This window comes from Nilaparvata lugens, chromosome 7 (genome assembly GCF_014356525.2).
Source record: "Nilaparvata lugens isolate BPH chromosome 7, ASM1435652v1, whole genome shotgun sequence".
In the NCBI taxonomy this organism is placed as follows: Eukaryota; Metazoa; Arthropoda; class Insecta; order Hemiptera; family Delphacidae; genus Nilaparvata; species Nilaparvata lugens.
This window is the reverse complement of record NC_052510.1, coordinates 34066752-34092983: the sequence shown is the minus strand read 5'-3', so window position 1 is coordinate 34092983 and position 26232 is coordinate 34066752. Positions and strand designations below refer to the sequence as shown.

The 26232-nt window shown below is 34.5% G+C and overlaps 1 protein-coding gene across 3 annotated transcripts; it reads left to right on the top strand.

The window, feature by feature from the left end:
* The first annotated feature begins 1360 nt into the window (after nt 1-1360).
* Nucleotides 1361-25904, top strand: LOC111054393 (serpin B10). 3 transcript variants are annotated; one of them, XM_022341426.2, is made up of 7 exons: nt 1361-1733; nt 7158-7279; nt 8573-8755; nt 13321-13468; nt 14384-14601; nt 20964-21279; nt 24709-25901. In XM_022341426.2, the coding sequence occupies exons 1-7, from the start codon at nt 1712-1714 to the stop codon at nt 24867-24869; spliced, it is 1170 nt and encodes a 389-aa protein (XP_022197118.1). In that variant the 5' UTR covers nt 1361-1711; the 3' UTR covers nt 24870-25901. The 3 variants fall into 3 exon arrangements, 2 of the variants coding, with proteins under 2 accessions (XP_022197118.1, XP_022197119.1); XM_022341427.2 differs by lacking the exons at nt 1361-1733; nt 7158-7279; nt 8573-8755 and adding an exon at nt 9503-12407 and having other exon boundaries at nt 24709-25904; XR_005571811.1 differs by lacking the exons at nt 1361-1733; nt 7158-7279; nt 8573-8755; nt 24709-25901 and adding an exon at nt 9503-12407.
* Nucleotides 25905-26232: the final 328 nt, after the last annotated feature.

Genomic DNA, 26232 nt, shown 5'->3' with positions numbered 1-26232 from the left:
TGTATGTGTATTTTAGGGCGCTGAATTCGAAAATTAAATTTGCTGGTCATTTGAATTCAGCCCACCAAAATACATAGAAAACAGACAAGAAAAATTCTTTCGGTGCTGTTTCCTGAAAAAACGACCAAACGACTGGACTAATCCTAACTTACTAAAAGCCAATTTACATTGAATGTGTTGATCCTACTCTCACTCCTAAATTCTTGATAATAATAATGCATTTCCAGATGGTTTTTTTATTATTCTATTTATTATATTGCTTACATGTGTTTTGTGAATAGCTTATTATAACTAAAATCATACACTACCGTACTTTCTAGTAGGCCATCTCTATCTCAGAATCTCCAGGAATTTGTAACGCATCCAATTTGCTGTGTCATATCATCATCCACCATACCATTCAAAGACAATGCATATAATCCAGCAGTTTGTTTACACGCTTTTGCTCAATAGTTGCTATGTGCGTGAGAAGTGTGTTTATGTGTATGGGCCTACACATTGTTCCATTATCTTGTCAAAGAAGAAGAAGAAAAAGAAGAAGACGACGACAGGAGAAGAAGAAGAAGAGAAGAGAAGAAGAAGAGAAGAAGAAGAAAGAAGAAGAAGAAGAAGAAAGAAGAAGAAGAAGAGAAGAAGAGAAGAAGAAGAAGAGAGAGAAGAAGAAGAAGAAGAAAGAAGAAGAAGAAGAAGAAGAAGAAGAAGAAGAAGAAGAAGAAGAAGAAGAAGAAGAAGAAGAAGAAGAAGAAGAAGAAGAAGAAGAAGAAGAAGAAGAAGAAGAAGAAGAAGAGAAGAAGAAGAAGAAGAAGAAGAAGAAGAGAAGAAGAAGAAGAAGAAGAAGAAGAAGAAGAAGAAGAAGAGAAGAAGAAGAAGAAGAAGAAGAAGAAGAAGAAGAGAGAAGAAGAAGAAGAGAGAAGAAGAAGAAGAAGAGAAGAAGAAGAAGAGAAGAAGAAGAAGAGAAGAAGAAGAAGAAGAAGAGAAAGAAGAAGAAGAAGAAGAGAGAAGAAGAGAAGAAGAAGAGAAGAAGAAGAAAGAAGAGAAGAAGAAGAAGAAGAAGAGAAGAAGAAAAAGAAGAAGAAGAGAAGAGAAGAAGAAGAGAAGAAAAAGAAGAAGAAGAAGAAAGAAGAGAAGAAGAAGAAGAGAAGAAAAAGAAGAGAAGAAGAAGAAGAAGAAGAAGAAGAAGAAGAAAGAAGAAGAAGAAGAAGAAGAAGAAGAAGAAGAAGAAGAAGAAGAAGAAGAAGAAGAAGAGATGAGATGAATAGGAGAAGTGGAAAGAGGATGAGGAGAATCAAAGAAAATATTGCGACATGAGCGACCCTGTCCTGCCCTGGACCTGAACCGTCCCAGATAAGTTGTCTGCGCTATACTGAAGAGGTGAGAGAACTGCGTTGGCCACTTTCAGTTTCACTTGAACAAGTTAGCGAGCTGGTTGCTGCTAACTGCTGGTCATTCCGCGCCTTATCCGGTTACCAACAAATTATTATTACATAAAATTATAAATTCAAATCATTTTTTCAAACCGTCATATCTGTTATCTGTTTTTCACTGATGAAGTTCTATTCACAAGAAAAACGTTTATTGTGTATCAGTTAATCCATTAATAATGTTAATGTGTGTTAGATACTAAAAAGCCGGCTAGCGCTGGATCAAGCACGCCGTTTCATGAAATTTTGAATAAGACATATTGATTACACTTGTGATAGTGAACATCAAAATGGCTGGAATGTTTCAAGTTGGTAAGTGAAGAGCATTAATTAGTAAATATAACATCATTGAAGTCTATTATTTTGAATAATTATTTAAATTTCAAATATTTGAGTGAACAGATCCATTACCGTATTAAACTTTAATATTTTAAACAATCATACTTTGTATGCATGAATGGTAATGTTTACTGGTATATTCATACAACTCTAATAATATTCCTATGCAATATGTTCTTCTGTATTTTCATTTGTAATTAAAATATATGTAAAAGTTATATACAGTTCGAAAATTATAAATTAATAATCTGATAGCAATTTCAGGATGTAAGAATATTCGTAAAATGTATTACGGTTATTCCAGAAACCCAAGCTTATCTTCGGGGAACCCCTGCATCACCATAGCTGGAAACTATAAAATAAATTTCAACCTTGAAAACTATTTTTATAAGATATAAGGGACAATTTTGAAGCATTGGAACTATCGGCGGGTTTCCACCCGCAATAAACCTGCAAGTTTCATCTATCAAGAAATGATAGTAACTATCATGAATTCAACCTGAAATCTCTCTTGTCAATCATATTCTTTGGTACATTTTATCTCATATGTACAGAATTATAGATTTAGAATATAATTTCCCCCCTCCCACAAAGGCCATGGACGCACACTACCCTAATGAAAAACATTTAGCTCCTACAATCACCCCCCTTCCCTGTAACCAAAAGAGGTCGTCATTGAGAATAGTCATTTTAACACTGCTGACCTTTTTTGAAACCCCCACAAGAATTTGATAAGATATTCTATGAAATATTTGAAAGAGTGGTGGAGGTGGCTTTGCTCAAATTATTGTTGTTGTACGGACACTAAGCACCGCTCACTAATTATACGACCTAGTTTGTTGAATCAGATTCTCACCTACTTTTTCATGAATGACTTGTTGCTCCATAAGACTAGTCAGCCTTCCTTCTTTTCACATGGTCTGAGTCCTCTAATCGACTATTCCATTGTTAGATTCCTGTATCTGATATATGCTGCAGTTTCTTATATATTGGGTTATTTTTATTCAATAAAGGAATCTAGCTGTTTAGATGTATCAGATTAGGATAAGATCTCCACAATGTGATCTCTAGAATGAATTGTGCGTGCTTGATGAGGGGATGATTGTGAGAGAAGAGTAGACCTACTTACTCTTCAGTCTGTTTCCAAACTACCTAATTGTGATATTCATATTGACTTTGTACCGTAAATGTTTAGAACTGAAGTCCAATATTTTCCAAACGGTATATGTGAATGATCACAAGCCTCTTAATCATTTTCACCTCACAAAACTTGATAAATTATATAATGATGATTACAAATCACTTTGTATTATCACTATTGAATAATCCAGTATTTTCGATTCGTGACTGAGCTTAATAATTTATTTCCATCACATTTCAGAGACTCTTTCACTTTTGTCATTTGAATATTCTGAGAATAATCTTATGTAGAAACCTGTTCATCTTCCTAAGAAATTGTACAGGAAAATATAGTTTTAATATATGCTCACAATAGCAAAATCAGCTATGCTTTCTAATTACGAAACTATGGAAATGCGGCTTGACGGATGGCTGATCAAACTCTCATACACGAATGTGTTAAATCTTCTATTAAAGATATTTTTTCCAAATATTGTTTCATGTTTGAAGACTACACTTAATTGTACGAATAGGTTTCCGTTTCACTCTCGCTTTTCGTCAAAATTATTTCTAAAATTGAAAATGTTTCAAAACTAAGAGCCGTGCTCACTGCCCAGCTCAGGTATTCCTTAAACAACTAGTGTGTATAACGGACCCATATTGAAATCCCTTATTCTCATCTCTAATTTGGAGTGGCCGTAGTCGAGTGGATCAGATGCTGGCTTTATGATTCAGAGGCCCGGGTTCAAATCCCGGCCCGGCAAGATATTTATCTCGGGCCACTCCCGTGTTTCGGATGGACACGTTAAGCCGTCGGTCCCGGCTGCCTAAAAAGCAGTCGTTAGGTCATGTCAGAGGCCCTGAAATTGATTAGCTGCGACCTAAAAACTCTAACACCAGACCTGAGCCAGCCAGGTCACTCGATATTATTATTATTATTATTATTATCTCTAATTTGAGAACAGAAGTTCGAAACCTAGTTTGATACAATTTTAAAAATTATATTTCAAATAATTGAACATAAAATCAAAATACAGTCGGCTACCTACAGTAATGTCTCAATTTCATATAGCCGCCAAGTTTCCTAGGAGCCAGACAGAGGAAGTCAGACCAGACAAGAAAGTGAATTTATTTATTTTTCCAAAGAGGAAGATTTTGTAATGTAATGGATGTGCGTGTGTATGTGAAAAACCGAGATAGAAGCTGGTTCCAGACACACAACGTAACTTGCTCTATCGCACCAAACTTGCATCGTGAAAGTGAAATATCTGCATTCAAACAAGAAAGTGTAAACTGGTTCTCCAATCCCGCCGTGATGGACTCTATACTAGCAAACTCCAATTCTCAAATTATAACCTGTAGAAACGGGAAATATTTTATTCGTTGAAAAGTATCAGTACCCTGACATTGGCCCTACATAGATTTTATCAACACGTGGACCTAAGAAGCTATCAATTTCACCATGAAATGTTTTTCCTCCATAACGTTTGGTAAGGGAAGTGAACCTGAACTAGAAGTAAGAAGTTGTAGGTACAATATAAAAATTCACAGTGAAAATAACTTTCGCTTTCTCCAAGATCAATACCGGTACCGGTAGCTACTTCAATTCTGTTTATTAGTGTTAATCATTGGTGGCTCAATAAAACGATACTAATCTTGTCTTCCTGTCCTTCAAGAAGAGAGAAATCTATCAATTTATTCCCTGGTTCTACTACTGCTTGACATCCTTGATTTCACAGCTCTTTATAATATATAGTTCTTTCCTAGTTCTTTAATAGTCTGAACTAAGTTTTCTTTTTGAGTTTTTTAACCCTTCATCATTATAGTAAACACGTAGGCCTACTTGTTGTAAAACACTCCATTAAATAATTGTTACTGTAGCCCAATTTGTGAGATATCCAAAAATAAACAGAAAATTATATGTTTTGTCATTATAACATTCAGCTTATTACTTTGCAATAGTCCTAATAAAAATAGACACACTTCAAAGTTGAGGGAGGTTTTTCCGCAACTGATACTATATTCTACTGCCATCATCTTAATCATGTTTTGGAAAAATGATCATGAAAATTGAAACGTTCCAATTTTTATTGTACGAATACCTTAGGTGTGTGCAGATTACAAATTATTTTATAAAGAACAGTACCGATATCATTTCAAATATAATGGGAGCTGGGAGCTAACTAACTGGGAGCACATGGGGAGCCAACCCCCACACACTTCGAACATCAGCAATTGCACTTAGTTTATCGGCTGCAGAATACGCAGCTCCAGTATGGTCCGCTTCTGCTCATACAAATAAAGTTGACACAGCGGTGAATGAGACTGCAAGAATCATTACTGGATGCTTGAAACCTACTCCAATTGATAAAGTGTACCCTCTAGCAGGAATAGCACCTCCCGCTATAAGGAGAAAAGTGGCTGGTGATGTGGAAAGATCTAAGCAGGAAACTGACCCTCGTCACCCTCTTCACTACCATCAGATACAAGCAAAACGCCTCAAGTCAAGGAAGAGTTTCATGGCTAGGACCCATCCACTGCAGACAACTCCTACAGCAGCCCGTCTTGAACTATGGAAAGAGAAGGCCCATGTCACGGTGTCCGAGACATTACCGACTGGAGGAAACCTTACATACAGTGTATGGAAATCACTAAACCGACTGCGGGTGGGAGTAGCAAACTGCAAATCAAACATGATGAAGTGGGGGTGCCTGGAAGGAAATATGGACCTAAACTGCAGATGCGGAGAAATCCAAGACCAAAAACATCTATACTGCTGCCCTCTCATGAACCAACCCTGCACTAATGAAGACCTAACTTTAGCATCTGACAATGCCGTGGCGGCAGCTATTTTTTGGAAGTGTTGACCGGACTCGGAAAGTAAAGTATAGTATTTCAAATATGTAGACTATATAGATTCAAATATAAGATCGGATGTAGTGTGCAGTAGGTACTACGTACTGTATACAAATTCAGCTTGTACTGATACAAGCCAGTGTGTTTGATTCAATTGAAATCACACCACCAGTGTAGAATCGTGATCTAGTTGAATTAAGAGAGCCTCTTCGTGATCCATCAGTTTATTGGATCACGATTGAACTTTCCCCGTTTTCAAGATCAAATCAATTGTTCAATAGAGGTACCTACCAGAACTCTTTACAGTAAGAAATCAAGTACCGGTACTGCACTGCCACTTCATAACAATCCTATGCCTATATTAATTTAGTGAATATCTATTGTTATACAGTTTCGGATGATCCGTTACTTCGAGAGCATTTTTTATGGAGTCGTATTGATTGTATTGACGATATACCGTATATTATAACAGAAAACGCTTTTGAATTGAAAGAAATAATTGGTTCGAACCCACCTAGCTGTAGGTCCACTCATCTATCGTCATCATCCATCTCATTATCCACGCACAAGCTTGAAGCATCATCATTAGCAAAAAAGAAAATCAAGAAATTTTTGAAGTTTTTGTTTAGTAATACCAATAAAGTGCAGTTCTAAAAAAATCGTGCTTTGTCAAACAGGTTTTTTAGAGACGATCCTGAAGAAAAATTAATAATATAGTCATTATAATACAGTCATCTTCTAGTAATTCACTTTGGTATTGTACCAATCATCAAACGCTTCAACCGCATTTTAGCAAGTTGAATAATGAAGTGTGTAATCTGTGGCATTGGGGCTCGTCTTTGCCAACATTAGTGAAGATTATGAAATGTTTAATTTTCAGTTAGTCATTTTATAGTGAAAGTACGACGTAACTATTACATTAAATGATGGAATCTATTGGTAAATGAGATGTTCCTAATTACTTATTATACGTATGATGACAGTTTTTCAAACTGAATTTTACATTTTAATTCACTGAAAAATCACCATCTATAATAATGAATTCATTTATAGAAAAAAATGATTTATGGGAATTTATTAAATTACTTAGTCTTGTTGTTATTATTATTAGAAACAATTGAAATCTTCTTTGAAATGAATTTACAATGTCCCATTAATGACGATAAAAGATAATGAATATTTTACTAGACTCCTTTTAAATGGTACTTGGCCTTGGTACTTATGATTGTTATATTTAATCAAATTTCCATCTTTGTTGAATTTAATTCCCAGTTTTCAATTTGATAAATATTTTGTCTTGAATACTGTATACATGGGATGGATAATATTATTAAAATATATAAGAATAATTACCATAAAAATATAAAAAGAAGTACGGTATGTGAAAAATATATTTAAAAATAATAATTCATTTGTTTACAGAGAAACTATTATCAATAATAATATTTGTTGCTGGCCTATTGGAAGCATCCAAAGATAACACTGATGATGGAGTTAGACTAGTCTCCCACTTCACCAACAATATGGTTCCGAAGATGCTGCAGGTAAGAAATTGTTGAGAAATTCTTGTTATCAGAGGTATAAATTATTAGAAATTACAATTTTTTCAAGAATATTAGCTAGTATTCATTCATTGGAATAAAATTCGTCGAGTAGTTTCTAATCTGACAAGGTTTATCAATTAATATACTATTTGGATCCAATTTTTAAATGTCTTCAGCGATTAATTAATAACGACTGAAATAAATCATAGTGTATTTTTTAATGAACTTTCCGACTTTTTTCATAAAAAAACTATTGCTGATCAATTTTTTTTATATTTAAACATACCTTGAATATTACAAAGGAATGAATAATTGTTTGCCTTTTCATCAGATTCTGGCTAGAATGTTCCAATTGGCAATATGAGGCTTTCTAGTTTGAAATAATATAATAATTTATTTACTTGTATTTCACTTTGAATAGTCTTCTGCGAATAAAACCCCCATATATGAGGACCATTTCATTTTAGTTATCAGCATTTTTACATTCTTTGTTTGCCATTCCAACGAAGAAGCCAAATAACTTCCCTTGAAATCGAATAAGAGAGTTAGCGCTTAGCCTGAAATCCCACTGTATCAGTGTATGGAGTAATTTGTGTTGTGGATATTTTTGTTATGTAAGCCTCGATTATTTCTTTCCCGCAACATGACCAGATTCCATATTGATTTTGTAAGACTTTTTTATCATTTTTAACTCTTTTATTCATTTACACTTTTGATATTCTACACATGCGGTACTTATTGTAAAATTCACACTATTCGAAACTTATAGGTTTAACTTGTCGTGCTCCACAATGGGTTTAGATATAAAATAACATGTTCACATTTTTGAATGAACATAATCTTAATTGATGTTGAACATTGATTGCAAAAAATAGTGACTCTGGCATGGGACCGAACTCAGCCGGGTTGGAGTTGATTTATTGTTTGGAACTGGTTGGTTATTGCTTAGTGAATCATTATGGAGGAACTTGAAGATCATTCAGGACTTTATGGTCACTGTCAAAATTCCTTAAAGAACAGAATCTTATCTTATCTATAGTATTACCAGAACCATAATAATAATTGTTGAGTAACTCAATTGTTTCCTTATGGATTAATGAATTATTCATTTTCATTGAGTTCAGTTTTAGCCCTATATATCATAGGTTTTATAACACACGTTACTATTGTTTTAAACATAGTATCAAAATAAAAGCTATATTATACGGTAATAGGAAAAAATTACATCCTGCATGGTAACTTATTTAGACAAATTAATAAATAGACAATGATTTATTAATATTTTGCAACCAGGCGTTAACTCCAGGAAGAGAGAATCTTGTGCTTGCTCCATTTTCGGCAGCTTGCAGTTTGGCTTTGATGATGGAAGCCGTTCCAGGCCAGGCTGCCCAGGAAGCAGCATCTGCTTTGTCATCAAATATTGCCGATCTACCAAAACTCAGATCAGGATTCGCCACTTTACTGGCTGAATTTCAAGTAAGACAATAATAAATATTATACATCCTATTTATGACTGATTTATGTCTGACAGTCTGACTCAATTACACTGGAGGTAGAGGATTGACCAACGGTCTAACTACTTACTATAGGAAGAAACATAATTGAAATGGATGAAGGATAAAGCATAATAATCTTATAATTCGATAAATAGGGTTTGCACGTTTACTCAATAGTTTACTCTATAAAAAATTGAAGCTTAAATAATTTCCTTCAATATTTATCTCACAACTTTTTCTATATCTTTTCCACTTTTCGAGATTTCCGCTCTTCAAGATGTGACATTTTTGAAAAAACACATTTTCCTTCAATTTTTTGCTATTTCTGCTCTTATAACTTTTTGAATATCAAATGGAAAAATCCATCCTGATCATGAGCTTATATAGAGCATCGAATTCTCTTCAATTTGATGTATAATTTCACAAGTTTACGCACATCACCCCGACTGTTGTAGCAGATTCAGTGTTGAGTGTGAGATCTTCAATTTTGCAACAATAGAGCAATTGACAAAGGAATTTGGAGAGAATGTTTTGAACACAATTTTTTACTTTGCAGCTTTGTTGGGACCAGTTAGGTGGTAAACATATTAAAAGTCCCCATCCCTACCTCTTGTGCTAAATAGATGAGGGTGGTTTAAAAGTTGCATTTTTCAATGTTTTGATTAGGCGCTCATATCTTAAGAAAAATGCGTTCAACCGACATGACTATTCAGAAATGAAGCTTGATAAATTATTATCTACAATATTTTTTCAGTGAAGTGTACTACGGTGTAAACAATGGTTGTAACAGGAGATTCGTTGAAGAATATTGCAGATGAAGTTATTCGGCTAAAAGAAGAAGGCAACAAATCATTTAAGGAAAGTAACTGGAAGGAAGCTGTAAGTCTTTATTCTAAAGCAATAAATCAACTTATTGGTGATTCACCAGACAAGGCGGTTTTGTACAAGAATCGAGCAGCTGCTTATTTAAAATTAAATGAGTTAGATAAAGCCATTAAAGATTGTGATTCTTCTTTGGAAATTACTCCCAATGACCCAAAAGCATTATTCAGAAGATGTCAAGCACTAGATTCTTTAAACAGGCATGAAGAGGCTTACAGAGATGCTAGACACCTGAATATTATAGATCCGAATAACAAGGCAATCCAACCAATACTATCTAGACTACATGAGATTGTGCAAGAAAATCAAAAGAAAAATGCTCAGGTTGAAAATAAAGTTTCCCAAATGTTTAAGTACGCATTCAACATCGAAGAATCGAAAGATAAGAGACAAACTGCTATGAATAATTTGTTGGTGCTAGCTAAAGAGAAGTCTGGTGCATTTGCTCTACAAGAAGCAGGAATCTATCAAAGGATTGGAAGCTTATTAAAATATGAAACCAATGATGAAATTTTTATTGCTTCCATTAGAACTATTGGGGAGCTTTGTAAGGGTAGTGCTGATATGGCAAAAAATTGTTTGAGAGAATTGGGAATACCATGGTTTTTGGAAATTTTAAATTCTAAGAAAGAAGAACAAGTCAACTCGGCCCAGTACTGTTTACAAGTTATATTGAATAGTCTGAGTGGATTAGGAATTAAAGCTGAATCAAGACCTGATGAAAAGCTTTGCGAAGAAAACAAGAAGGAAATTGAAACGCTGTTAACCTGTTTAGTGTACAGTTGTACTAGTAGAACTATCACAGGTTTGGCTAGAGATGCTATTGTGCAGCTGATAATGCGAAATGTTCATTACAAGGCTATAAACTGGGCTGAGCAACTAATTGAGATTAGAGGCTTACAGAGACTGATGGAAGTTGCAAGTGAATTGAAAGAATACAAATATGAATCCGCAATGGACATCACTGACAATACAAGAACAATTACATCAGTTTGTTTAGCACGTATTTATGAAAACATGTACTACGATAAAGCCAGAGAACGTTATTTAGCTGCGATTGATGACTTCATAAAAGGTAAACTTATCACACCCGAGATAGAGTCTAAAGTTCGTGTGATTGTAGCTTTGACATCATTGCTCCTGGGACCTTTGGATGTTGGCAATACAATTGTAGCAAGAGATGGAATGATGGAGATGATACTGGTTATGGCTGGGACTGAAGATAAATTGCAGCAGAAGGTTGCATGCGAGTGTATCATTGCTGCCGCATCAAAAAAGGACAAGATTAAGTCGATTATTGCTCAAGGTGTGAATATACTAAAAGAGTTGTATAAATCAAAAGATGACGGTATCAGAGTAAGAGCTCTGGTGGGTCTGTGTAAGTTGGGTAGTAGTGGTGGCACTGATGCTTCTATCAGACCTTTTGCTGATGGAGCAACAAAAAAGTTGGCCGATGCTTGTAGGAGATTTCTAGTGAACGCTGCCAAGGATGCAGATATGCGGCGCTGGGCTGCTGAAGGGTTGTCCTACCTCACATTGGATGCTGAAGTGAAGGAGAAATTGATTGAAGACAGACCATCACTGAGAGCTTTATTCGAATTATCGAAAACGGGCAACCAAGCTGCTGTATATGGTGTTGTCACAACGTTTGTCAATCTCACCAACTCATATGACAAACAAGAAATTATACCTGAAATGGTCGAATTGGCCAAGTTCGCTAAACATCATATACCAGAAGATCATGAACTGGATGACCCAGATTTCGTTCAGAAGCGATGTAATATTCTCTGTAATGAGGGCATCACTAGTGCGCTGGTTGCTTTGGCAAAGTTAACTGAAAGTCAGAATAGTAAGGAGCTGATTTGCAGAATATTCAATGCCATCTGTGCCCAGCAGGAACTGAGAGGGATGGTTGTACAACAAGGTGGAGCCAAATCTCTTCTACCAATGGCGCTAGAAGGAACCGACAAAGGCAAAAAGCAAGCTGCCCAAGCGCTGGCTAGAATCGGGATCACAATCAACCCAGAAGTCGCTTTTCCCGGACAACGCTACATTGAAGTTATCAGACCCTTGATGAATCTTCTCCATCCAGATTGCACCGCTCTAGAAAACTTTGAAGCACTCATGGCTCTGTGTAACTTGGCTGGCGTCAATGAAACAGCTAGGCAAAGAATTATCAAGGAAGGTGGTGTACAGAAGATTGAGAGTTACATGTATGAAGAGCACCTGATGCTTAGAAGAGCAGCCACTCAAGTGATGACTAATCTCATTATTTCTCCTCACGTTATTGAAAAGTTTGAAGGCAAAAATGACAAAACTAAATTCTTATTCCTTTTATGTTGTGAGGAAGATGAAGATACAGCTAAAGCCGCGGCAGGAGCTCTTGCTATGTTAACTTCTGCCAGCAAGATATGCTGCGAAAAAATTCTAGAAGTTGGTTCTTGGGTGGAGAACTTCCAGGAACTATTAGCAAATCCTGATGTGGACATGCAGCATCGTGGAATCGTAGTTATCTTGAACGCGTTGAAAAGTAGTAAAGAAGTTGCTGAGAAGATTATAGCAACCAGTATTTTCGACCTGCTGATGGCGTTGACGATGATTGATGAAGCTGGAAAAGAAAAAATAAAGGAATTGGCAGGAGAAGCTTTGAAAGTTGCAGAAGAATGGAAGGTTATACAGAAACCGGGTGAAGCCCCCCCTCTAGAACCTGCTGAAGAAGTTGATGAAGAATAAAATTAACAATAAAAGAGGTAATAATATACATTAATTTTGACTTTGGTAAATTTTTATAAACAAAAATTAATAATTTTTGGATGAAGTGTTACACCAAATAGCTTGATTTGTAGCATTCAGTTGTATTGGAATTGATCATTTCTGAAATCTTCACTTGAATAATTAATAAACTAAGAACAGATGAACAAAATTCAAATATCTACAAAAATTCTCAAATTTCAGCGTGACCGTCTTTTAGTTTATATTTAGTCTTGCATTTATTTATCCATTACAAACTGCTATATGTTTCATCAAGTTTTGACACTAGAATAACAACTTGCAGACTATTAATTGTAAAACAAATATAAAATATTTGCTCACTGACTGGAGCATGCTTTCTAATCGCATGGGATACATTGTCACCAGTGACCTACTTCCGGTGTCTCCTGCTGTTTCTGTTTTTATATAGTTGGATAGGTTACTATAATTCATTCTAAGGTTACACTTCTTATCTCATAGTAAGCATACTTGAAAATGATTTGGTTTAAACTGTTGGTTCAGTGATAATTATCAAGTTCGTGGATCATTATAATTGTGAATTTTTCAAATAGTTGTTTTGACATAATCAAAACTATCAGTTTTTATTTTAAACTTTTCACTTGATGCAAATAAAGATTTTTATCTAAAATCTGCTCATTGTTGTGTAACAGAGGCCTAATTCTATAGTATGTGTGGCTAGAAAAGAGTTCCTATTTTTATTGCATGTGTTCTGTCTTGATACATTTCTTTCTTGTATACATAGTTTTCGTAATGACGTGAAATTATTTGCTACTACAAGAATAGTCTATTACAATCTCTTATAGGAATTCTCTGACTTGATTCTTATAAATTTTCTTATTGCTGATGAAATAATATTAAATTGAATTTTTTTCAAAATCTGTTTCATTTCAGAGCACACTTGAGGATGATGAATTGGCCGGAACTTATATGAAAGCAAATCTACTATCTACACAACCTCTTCCTAAAACATTCAAAGACATTCTTACAAACTATTATCATGCAAATTTAACAGAGAACACCAATACTAATACATCAACAGGTAAGTTATTATTCAAGATTTTAAATCTTACTTTCAGTTTGATAATCTATTTAAAAAAGTTTGGTAATTGATAATCTATATTATTATTATTATTGAGAGGTTATTATTAACTTGTTGGTAGAATTCTAGACAGCACACCATATAGCCAGAAAAAACAACATTTCTTTATAAGAAATGTTACTATTTTATTGGGCCGAGAAATCTACAAGTATAAATCAATTTTTTAAACGTGCAGAAAAAATATTTTTCTCTATCAGGAAAATCAATTTTTCCCCTCAGGGAGAAAAAGTTGTATTTTTCACTCTAGATATACAAATAACTATTTTCTGGTTTCAAATTTTTAATTAATATTGTTGATTTATTTGGTTTTGTTGAAACATATTTGGGATACCTGTAGTTTCAATTGAAGAATAATATTTCCAATGTTGACCTTCAGACATACTTTTTGCGAAATAAAATGGCATTTCATTCTCTATGTTCTACCAAATCTAAATGAAGGTGAAATAAAATAAATACGATATTGTCAGTTCCACATTAACTTTGGCTCAATTAAATCATGTGGAACTGAAAATAAAATTATTATTTCACCTTAATATGGAGAAATTCTAAAATATCTTTGTTCACAGTGTAAATCTAAATGAGTTTGAAATGATCAAACGTCCATGCCATCGGGGGATTCGAACCCACGAACCAGACGGTGCTAACAGACCGAAGTTTGTAACGCTCCTTACCATTAGACCAACCCGGCCAGTTTATGATTGTTTTGTTCAAGGTCAAGTGTTGGACCCACCATAGAGTAAAAATACCGTTTTATTTACTTGTAGTTATCATTTGTCTCAGGAACTACCAAGCGATTCTGTTCCACTAAATCTGAATAAGTGTTTGATAACATAATTTATGATTTTATTGTTTCAGGTCAAGTGTTGGAACTACTGAGCGATTCAGGTGTGATGAGTCATTGGAAGGATTACCATAAATTGGCAGTGTACACTTACTTATCGCACCAGCCGGCCTCTCCCTTCCAAGCATCGAGGGGTCGCTCCATCGAAGTGCCCATGATTCCTCAGGTGGGCGTGTTGCGAGCTGGAGAGTTCCCCCGTCTCAATGCGCACGGCGTTGAACTGTTAATGGAGGTCAGCTTTACATACTTTATCATTTCAATTTATTACTAAATATCCACATCAAAATTTATTCAAATGCTAGTTGCAGTAGTTTTAGAATAATTTCTAAATACTTTCACCATGTTGATTGATCAAAGCGTTCAAAAGCTATTGTAGAGAGGATTGAAATCCATCAATTGGCAAACAAAATTAATTTCCAGTACCTATTAAAACATTTATACATCAGTTATTTGTAACATAAATAAACTAGTGAGTCCCCCTGGGCAGATGAACTCGCTCATGAACTATCTTTCTGATTTTGAAAACCGCTGCTTGTAGGCTCTTCTGAGAGAGATTTTGAAATACCTTCAAAAGATGTTTTGAAGAAATTCTGCTACCTATTGGGAAATATAATACCGGTATCGTAAAAGGAAATTTCATACTTTAGAGTCAAAATGACGCAAATTGCCACCTTCTATCACCTGTTGTACTTTTTAAAATGAAAATCTAGTATTTTCTTGACTGAGAAAATTTCGCATAATAATTTTTAAAAATGCCGCTGATATTCTATTAGTTCTACTGAAATTTCTAGTTGGAATAAATTTACAAATTCTATGGGCCGGTTCCCGAGCTTGGGATTTAGGTAAGCTATAGATTTTAAAAGCTGGATTCAGAAAATTGGCTTTCCAAAACGCAATAGTCGCAGTAAATAGTTGCAGCAATAAAAATCTTTATTTTCTCATTTCTATAAATGGAAACGTTTTTCCTTGACGAAATTAAACATTCCTAAATAATTCAAAATAGCTGAAACTTTATACTATTTTCTCTTTACTGTATTTTATTTTGTGTTCAATTTTCTAGTTTTCCGAGATCCTATACTATTAAACGAGCAATTTCTGTTTATATGTTTAGATGTTCACTATCGGGGCACTGAGCTTCGCTGGTTATTTTTATTTATTGATAAACAGAACACAATTCTCTAAAATGATCGTGTTTATATTTCACTGCTGGCTATATGTCTTCTTATGAATTTCGGGGATGCGATATTTTGATTTTTCACATACTCACTCGCTCATTCACTTTTTTATCATACACAGAGCGGACCAGAGAACTAGGCAAATCATTGATATAAATTATAAATAAGAGTGGTCCTAAGATAGAACCTTGTGGTACACCGCACCTAACAATTTCACCTCTGGAATACTCCCCATTCTGGTACATGAATTGCACTCTATTTGATAAGCAAGAAGAAATTAGATGTACTGCCGATTGTTCTAGGCCATAATGATATAGTTTTTCACATAATGTGCTATGATTGACATTATCAAATGCACGAGACATATCAAAACTTCTAAAATGTACAGTCTTATGGTTTTCCAGTTCCTGAATAACTTCCTTCACAAGTCTAAGAACATTATCACCAGTACTATGGTTCTTTCTAAAACCATATTGGTTGTTTTAAAGCAAGTGGCTATTTTCAAAATAGTTAACTAATTGCGAGTGAAGAAGCTTCTCAAAAATTTCCTATAATATATAAATTAAACATATCGACCTGTAGTTATCTATGTTTGATTTATCTCCTTTTTTGTGAACTGGTATCACCTTAACTCTTTTGAACTCATCAGGAAATATTCCCAAGTCAAGGCACCTGTTAAATATGGAAGTCAACACTTCTGATATATTAGGAGCTGCTAATTTAACTATCAGAGAATTTAATCCTACAATATCCTATTACTCTATACTATTATACCATTACTCATTTTATATATAGTTTCAAAGACCTCTTCCACCTTGAAATGCACAAATTTGAAATTTTTATTCGGCCTAGGAATATTATGAACATAATATTTATAATCAAAATTACTTTTGGTAATATCTTTACCAATCCGCTTTATTCCCAAAATATTTATTCATATCATCTTTTGACATTCTACATTTATTTCCTACAAATTTACTATTCATAGTGGTATGCTTAATTATCATTTCCCATGCAGCTTTTGTCTTATTATGACTATTCTGTATTATTTTATTGTTGTAATTGAATTTAGCCTTTCTTAATTCAGACCTATAGTAACTTCTTAATCTATAATAATCCGATCTTATCCTTTCACAAGTAGAATTTTCATGCAGATAATACAAATGCTCACATCTAGTTTTTAAAGCACACAAATCCGAATTATAACTTATTATCACATTTATTTACATTAATAGTTTTCTTAATCAATGGAAAAGCCAAGTTCACGGCCCACATGAGTAGCTTCTGAAACTTCTGAATTTGTTCTATTACATTTTTTAGAGCATAGACAGTCAACCAATTTAATTCTTCCAAGCATTGCATAAAAGTATGTACATTGCTGTCATTAATTTATCTGATCTTTATTATATTCCTATTCATAATCTTATTTTTATAGTTTTCAAGTCTTAATATTAAACCTATAGCAAAATGGTCCGAAAGAACTGTGAATATTATTTTGCTCTCCCATCTACTAACATGAATATCGGTAGCAATATTATCGATGCATGTGCCACCCGTTTCGTTGGTTCTTGTCATTTCCTTTATAGTTAAATGCATATTAAAACTCAACAATAAACTTAGCAGATCTACTAGCTGAACATTTAAATCAACATTGTAATCGGAACATAAAACCACATTAAAACCACTATAAGTGAACAGGAAGCTCAACATTTCATTGAGTATGACTAGAAAATTATTGAAATTCAAAGTATTCACACAATAAGGCCTAAAGACAGATAGAACAGTCACATTCATAGCAGGTACTTTGATTGCGCAAGCCTAACGTCATATCATTTCAAGAGACATTTCTTTTATAATTGCTATGTCATTATATTCTATATTATTATGTTTAATAAAAATTGCACTTCCACCATGAATGTGATTCGATCTGCAAAGGGATGAAGCCCGTTTAAAATGATCAAAATTGACAAACCCATCCTCCTCCCTCATTCATGCAATTCTCACTAATTGCTATTATAGTTGACTTATTCTCATTGGCAATTAATTCTAAATAGTCAATTTTATTGCTCAAGCCCTGGACATTCCAAGATAAAAGACTCTCCTCATTATTCATAATTTTTGTTTTCTCCGTACTATTAGCTGGCTTGAATCCTGAGTACAATTTAGATTCCGCAGCTGACCTATCAGAATGAATTTTTGCATGCCTAGAACAATTGAAATTTCTGTTGCGAGAAGCGCCAACTCTATTAATATTGCAATAATTGTGAGAGTTCAAATTGTGTTCAGAAACAGGTACGGAAGAGAAATGTCTAAAAAATTATTCTCATTTAGTGACTTGTGGGCGTCTGATAGAGTTGTAGAATTCATTTCAGTGGAGGGAATGTGGGCAGGAGATATAGTTATAGGAGTTTCTGGACAATCTGAAGGCAGAGATATCCTAGCGTGAATGGGAGAGGCAGGAAAAGGTTTTATAACTGGCGAAACTGCTGCAACGGAGCTATCAATGATAGTTTCTCTCATCTGAGCTCCCTTCATGTCAGTCACAGAATAATCACAAATAGATTGCTTAATGAACCCTATTAAGTGATTGACTAAAGTCTTTTTACCACATCGATTGAGGTGAAGACCATGTTTGGTAAAATGAGACCTTCCCAGAGAAGTGTTCACATCACTGTAGTACAGTTTAAGCCCCCCTTTGTAGCCTCTTACTGCTCTTGATAAGGACGCATTAGAATGACCTATGTTTACATTTAGCTCTGGATCATCATAACGATATGGAACACCGCAGACCAATATGTTTGACTTTAGATGCGACGCTGGAATATTATATATACCACGAGAGAGTTAACTGATAAGGTTCATCACAATGAAGATCATTGGTTCCGGCCATTACAATTATTACAATATCATCCCTGGAAAAATCTTCAACAAATTTAAGTCCATCTTGCACAATTGCTTCAGGCTTTGTGTATACGAAAACGTCATAACTGTCCTCCAGGCTGCTCAGGTTTTTACTAAGAAGTTTTCCGTGACTATCGGCCAATATCATCAATCTGTTCTTCTTCATATTCAAGCTTGCAGTTTTGGTAATTCTAGAACGAATAGTCTTCCGTTTGTCAATTGGTGTGGCAGATTTATGGACCAGTGCCTTGGCTTGAAATTTGTGAGCTGAAGACTCAAAATCAGGCATTAGCAACTCGCTTGAAGAAAGCTCCAAGAATCGATTAGAGATCTCAACCAAATCAGCATTCCTTTGATTGGCTGGTCCTTTCTTGACTGATTTACTAAGAATGATAAAGTCATCACAATTAGTGGTTACAAGATCATCAAAATTATTATTTTTAGAAAATTATTGTTTTCCTGTCTGAATAATGTCTATTATAGCATTTTTATTTTCAATTTCTTTATTTAAACGGCTTCTGGACTCCTCAAGACTCTTTATGCGTGATTTCAATGACTTAATTTCATCCTCTGCACTCTCCTCATAAAGCAATGAGACTTCAAAACAATCCTGTCTCCTATTCTTTTCGGCCTCCAGGAGTTTTGTCAGGTGTGTATTCTACTCCGTTAGCTTCGTCAAATCACTATTCAGTTCATTGTTGACTGAAATTGAGCTGTCTAATTTGTTTAATACTCCAATTATGTCAGAAACAAATCGACAATGGCATCATCAAAAAAACAATTGTCAGCAATAATTGACAGGGTCCCCCTGAAACTTACTGCTAAGTCTATAACATCACCGTTAAGAAGATCAATATTCAAATTATTGAGTTCCAGTTTTGCGTCACGAATCAAATTCTCTCGCATACGACGAGTTGTCATGGGTTTATTCATCTTAAATTCAAACTGAGCGCCAAAGCTATGACCCCACAGATGAAAGTATACAGCATCAATGGAATGAAAGGAGTTCAAAAATGCCACGCATAGTTGTCATGGTTACACTCAATACAAAATATGTTTATGGTTGAACGTAAACAAAGACCAGCTGGTGATTATCAGCTTCGGAGAAGTGACAGCATAGTTTGTTGACGTTATCAGAGCAGCCTCTGCTATGACACTTGAGTCGGCCGCTATACAGGCACGATAACAGGTCAGTTGAATCGGAACAACACAACAACGAAGTAACAAGTGTATACCGAAAGTGTTACGAAAAATAGACTCAATATACGTTCAAATTGCACTGTGGTTCAAGTGTTATTGATCTCGTACTATCAAATCACCCGTCATGCAGTCATGGAATATATTAAAACAGTTACTTCACACTTCCAAAAACTATCCGATTACCACAAAACTTCACAATTCTTGTAAGTAATTACTTTAAAATAATATCAAAAACTACGGAGCAAATTACCAAACGACATCACATGGCAGCCCAGTGCTACCAACGATGAATAACCAGATATAAATATACAGAAATTGCTCGCTTAATATAATAGGATATGTTTGTATCTCACTGGATCTCGAAAACGGCTCTAACGATTCTCACGAAATTCAGAACATAGTAGGTTTATAATATAAAAATTTGGTTGCACTACGTCTCATCCCTGGGAAAACTCGCTGAAGGACATTAAAAGGATAATTATTATTCATCCTTGGAAAAACAGCTGAAAATAATTATTTCGTCGTCTGTTGATGATGGAAGTGAGTATTCATGTTTGTGGGACTGAGTCAAAATTATGACTCAGCTGTTGAACTTTTGTAATCATTCAATCAGGTACTTAGTGCTTGTTGCAGAAAAGCCGGGTTATTTTCAATCCTGATTAATTCCAGTAGATCCATCTTTTTTAGATCCATCTTCTCTGATTTGGTTCATGTAAAATTAATTAGGATTAAAATTTAACCGGCTTTTGTGCAACCGGGCCTTTGTGAGGGAAATTTTTGCATTCCTCTGGTAATTAATCTCAATTTACTGTGATTAGATAGAACATTTCTGTATGAACTATGAATGTTATTATAATTATTTCTTCTTTTGTAATAAATTTTCTATGCTTTTGTACTCCAGAGCGAAGCTCGGTCCCCGATATTTTAATTTAAACGTGACTTTGACTAAAGCCAATTTTCTGACTCCAGCTGTCTAGTACTTAGCTAAATCCCGAGCTCGGAAACCGGCCATATATGACTTGTATGATTTTTTCCTCGCGTGATTATTGAGTCAATCTTTTTATAGCATACACAATTCCTAGTTATATTGCGAACCTATCCCTTTATTTTTATAAAAAGTACGAAGGAGTCGGTAAATTTTGTTGTCCAACGAACTTGATAAAATGATGTCACATTGAATGTATTCAATCACATAGGCTTGCATGAAAATAAATGTGGTTCACAAAATCTGGCAGCGCCGATTTTTTTCGGCTAGCAGTTGATGACTAGAGATGTATTATTCAAAAATTATAGACATTTAATACGTTTGAATGTTTAGGCCGATCATGCGAGTCTGCTTCTGATGATGCCTGACTCAGTGGACGGTCTGGATGAGCTGCTGGTGAAGCTGCCCAAAGAGAAGCTGAATCAGCTGATCAAGTCGCTGCCGTTCAAAGAGACAGAGGTGGCTCTGCCCCAGCTGGCCATTGTCACCAGTGACCTTGACCTAGTTCCGTTCTTCCGCCAGCTGGGTGTCAAGGCCGCCTTTTCGGGAGATCGCAAGAGGACTCACGTCACAACCATCAAACAGAACGCCTACTTCTCCACGTCTTTCGTCGCTGTCAACTCTGTTGGATCTGTCGGCAGTGTTCTAGGTATTCCATTCACTTACTGTAACAAACTATAGGTAATACCATAGAGAAAACATAACATTAGGAGATATACAATGGTATAGGTTATTTATGTTCCGAATTTCAAGCCGACGTTTTGGTAGTTCAAGCCGATTCCCCTCGACTACTATCTATTATTACCAGTAGTCCAGGCAATGAATGCTCAAAAAAGGGTATAGAGGGAAATGTTTGGAAGACAATTTTTGACCCCGCAATTCTGTTTAGGGTAGTAAGGAGATAAACATATCAAAAGTACCCACCCCTACTTCCTGTGCTAAGGGGTTGGGGGTGGTTTAAAGGTACCATTTTTTGGTTTCTCGCAAAAAACTCAGAAAATATTTATTTTAAGGACTTGACTGTCATGTAACAAATTAAAGCTTACATAATTTCCTGCAATATTTATTGTACAACTTTTTTTATATCTCCTCTAGTTTTCGAGATATCCGCTCTTGAAGATGTGCCATTTTTGAAAAAAACATGTTTGCCACCAATTTTTTTATACTTTTGCTCTTATTACTTTTGAAAAATCGATGGGAAAAATCCATGCTTATTATGAGCTTATAGAGCATTGAATTCTCTTCAATTTGATGTATAATTTTATACTTTTACGAATTTCCCTACACCTTTTGCATCAGCTTTAGTGTTGAGTGTGAAATCTCCATTTTTGCAACAACAGACCAATTGACAAAGGATTACGGAGGAAATGTTTAAAAAAAATTTTCGACTTTGCAGCTTTGTTGAGACTAGTTATGAGTAGAACATATCAAAAGTCCCTATTCCTAACTCATGTGCTAAGGGGATGAGGGTGGTTTAAAAGTTGCATTTTTCAGCGTTTTGCTTCCACGCACATATCTTGAGAACAATGCGTTCAACCGACATAGCTAACTATTCAAAAATGAAGCTTGATAAATTCTCTACACTTTCTTTCCAGTGGAATTTTGTGATATTCCCAACAGTTCCCGAGATATTCGCTCTTGGAGGTATTCAATTGTTGAAATAACAGGTTTTTATCCAATGGTTTGCTCTTTCAGGGCTTATCCCAAGGCGTTCCCAAGATATGAGCGTGGAAGCAAAACGCTGAAAAATGCAACTGTTAAACCACCCTCATCCCTTTAGCACATGAGTTAGAAATGGGTACTTTTGATATGTTCTACTCCTAACTAGTCTCAACAAAGCTGCAAAGTCGAAATTTTTTTTAAACATTTCCTCCAAAATCCTTTGTTAATTGGTCTATTGTTACAAAAATGGAGATTTCACACTCAACACTAAAGCTGCTGCAAAAGGTGTAGGGAAATTCGTAAAAGTATAAAATTATACATAAAATTGAAGAGAATTCAATGCTCTATAAGCTCATAATAAGAATGGATTTTTCCCATCGATTTTTCAAAAGTAATAAGAGCAAAAGTATAAAAAAATTGGTGGCAAACATGTTTTTTTCAAAAATGGCACATCTTCAAGAGCGGATATCTCGAAAACTAGAGGAGATATAAAAAAAGTTGTACAATAAATATTGTAGGAAATTATGTAAGCTTTAATTTGTTATATCACAGTCAAATCGTTAAGATACATAGTTTTTTAGTTGTATGCGAGAAACCAAAAAATGGTACCTTTAAACCACCCCCACCCCCTTAGCACAGGGGGTAGGTGTGGTTGTTTTGATATGTTTACCTGCTTACTACCCTAAACAGAACGGCGAGGTAAAAATTGTCCTCTCAACTTTTCCCTCTATAACCTTTCCTTGACTGGACTAGAGTGTCACATAGCTTCACCAAAAACAACTACTAGAACTATTGGCTTGAGTTAACATAAGTCGGCTTGGAACATAAACGCCCAGCCCTATTAATAGGCCACCATGGCATATATTTGTATGCTATATTTTCTCTGTGGCACTTCTCAAATCTCAAAGCGACTTGATACTATTGGACACTTGGCGATGCAACAAATGGTGCTTTCAAACGACCTAGTGATTTGGGCCTCTGTAACACTACACTGGCACTGCCAGGGGTACAAATCCTAGGCATGGACGGTTTGATCATCACATCAATCACTCTTGCACATTTTCCATTATGTAAATGTGGGAATTATCAGCAACAAAAAAAAATTGTGACGTTCGGACTTGATTGCCGTATAGAGTACTCGATAAATGAGCGACTACGTTGTTTAACGACTCGACCTGCTGATCGCCAAGTGACCGAAAATCCAATATTTTTAATAAAGTGAGTTGAAATAGCGTGGACTAGCATAAATATGAACGAACAAACGTTGCTACTGGCAGCTACTGTCTAACAACCGAAATTATGTTCTCTAAAATGTTCCAATAAACCAGTGGCTCCAACAATTATTCCGAATATTTATCCAATGAGCGAGCATATTGTATCATTTATTACAACATTAAACACTTTTTCAGAGTGAGACATACTTCAAAATGTCAGATGTCAGCATCGGTTGGATGGAAAGCATTGATGCTATTTTCAAGAAATGCTGACAGTTGACTTTGCTTCAAGTCCCAGAACAATTTATTTATTTGTTTATTTATTTGTGGATACAATTATTACAAATCATATAAAATAATATGTTCGGGAACGAACAACAGGCTTGGCCCAAAACTATTCTATTCCCAAATTTTCATAATGAATAACATGTCCAAAAAATAGGTTATATGCTTGAAAGTTAATTCAATTTTTGTATTATGAGCTAGAATAACAATAGTGTTCGCACAATGCACTAGCATTAGGCTCTGGGTGGTCTCAGAAATGGATTACATTGTTCTAGTTCACAGAATTCGAAATTTTGGACACCCCACTAAGTATAATATAATATTCTAATATTTGAAAATAAACTTCCTGAGTAAACATGTATTCCTTATGAAATCATAAATTGCAGTCTATATTAAAAAACATATAGCATAATAGACATGAATAGTTAATATTCCATGTCTATCTTGCTTAATAGAGCCTTCAATCGCTATTTTTTTTTTAAGCTTCATTTTCGTCTTTAGGATCTCAAAAAAGTTAACATAGGTACTTGAATATTATATCTTAAATTCCATTTAATAAGTAAATGCAAATGTAATATTGTCCATTTTTTTATATGTTGAATCAAATTATTCATGACCATGATTGGGAAACAAACAATTCATGGGATTTTATTTTATAAGAGTTGACCGACTTTATAACAAATTTCACTAAAATAGCACAAATTGAGCTCAAATTTTGATTTAATAAATGAATGCAACTTCTTTAAATGACGAGAAGTTTCTATTTCACTAAAGCATTGATTTCAATTGTTACCAACGTGTACCCACTATTCTGAAATATTAATGCTATACTACGCAACATGTACCCTGTATTCTTGAATATTAATCCTATACTAGTTACGTCACAGTTACTGATGAAACCTTGTTTGCTTTTCCAGAATTCAAAGCGAAATCGTCGAGAATCAAGCGGAGTACTTCTAATCCACAGACACAGATCATGACATTTGACAGGCCTTTTCTATTCTTCCTGATACATCGCAACTCGGGCACCATTCTATTGGCTGGTGCTGTGCAGAATCCAACTCAAGTGCCTCACTAACTTGTATCACATTTCAAAATTGTGTCCAATCCAATGAAAGCAAATATCAAGGAATGTTTCCTTCTGAAGTGTATTCAAGTGTGATTCGCGTATATTTATTCACTGCCAATTTTATTAAATTAATAAAATTTATTCCACTCCATTTTAAATATTTGATTTTTAAGTTCATGTTTGATTTCAGTGTCATTATTCTTCATACTCATGAAATGCTCTCTTATTGACTGAACATTAATTTTGAAATAATATTATTAATTTTTATATCATACTCTTCCTTGAGATATTATTTCAATTTTCTCTTCTGAACAGCGATCAGTGCTGTCTCAATGGTCCCCACATTTAAAATAATATTGTCCCTATTGAGATTGGACTTGAAAATCAAAGCTGAAAGAAATATAACCAAAAAAGCAAATAATTTACTATAAAATTAACTGGTAGCCAATATTAAATCGACCTGAGACTTTCTATTTTTACCAGTTGATCGACTCAATGATGTAAATCATCAACTAAGAAAAAAATGTATTCAATTTTTAATATTTCGTTATCAAGCAATAGGCTACATAATTAAATTGTGTTATTCCGTTTAACTTCTCATTTGTCATTCGTAGTAAATTGAAATAAGTTGGATAGTCTCCAATTTGTTATTAATTTGATGGAATATTATAATTTATTGTTTGTGTGAATCTTCTAAGATCAAATTTTTATTCACTAATATTATGTAACTTATTGTTCATTCCATTGAATGGAATGATCAAAATTTTGTAATTATTATTCAGTAAGAGAAAATAAATAATCTGATGAAAAATGGTTTAAATTTATTAATTTATTTGTAAAAATATTTAGCTGTTTGAAGTTGAAGTTTTATCATTGTTATGCATTGATAACGGTACGGTATTATGAAATTATCATTATGCCTTTATAGTATTATATCTTTGTTATGATTTTAAACGTATTCAATAATAGGTTTTATGTGACTTACTCTTATTTCTTCTACTGTGTATTTATTATAAATAAAAAGTTATCCATGAGAAAGAACTCCAATCTCAATCTATTTCCATATCAATTATTATCTAACTTGAAGTAGCTAGTTTTCTATTAGTAGGCCTAGCCTATAGTCTATCGATTATAGTTACATATAAGTTAAGTAATATGTTAGACTAGCAGGAACCCGTGCTTCGCAAGGATCTATTTTTAAACTTGATAATCTGAAAACTTGACTCTGAAAACTTAAAGAACTTAAAATAGGCCTATAACCATCCTTGGTTAATTAAGAATCTAGCCTATAATCAAAATTTCAAGTTAATTAGTCCAGTAGTTCAGACGTGGTGATGCGTCAAACATAATTTTCCTATCTGATACGTGTATA

What these genes read in the sequence shown, in the direction of transcription:
- LOC111054393 (XM_022341426.2), top strand. Translation starts at nt 1,712, where the DNA reads ATGGCTGGAATGTTTCAAGTTG. An exon ending in GCGTTGAACTGTTAATGGAG is followed by an intron (nt 14,602 to 20,963) that starts GTCAGCTTTACA and finishes TTGAATGTTTAG; the next exon opens with GCCGATCATGCGAGTCTGCT. An exon ending in ATCTGTCGGCAGTGTTCTAG is followed by an intron (nt 21,280 to 24,708) that starts GTATTCCATTCA and finishes TTGCTTTTCCAG; the next exon opens with AATTCAAAGCGAAATCGTCG.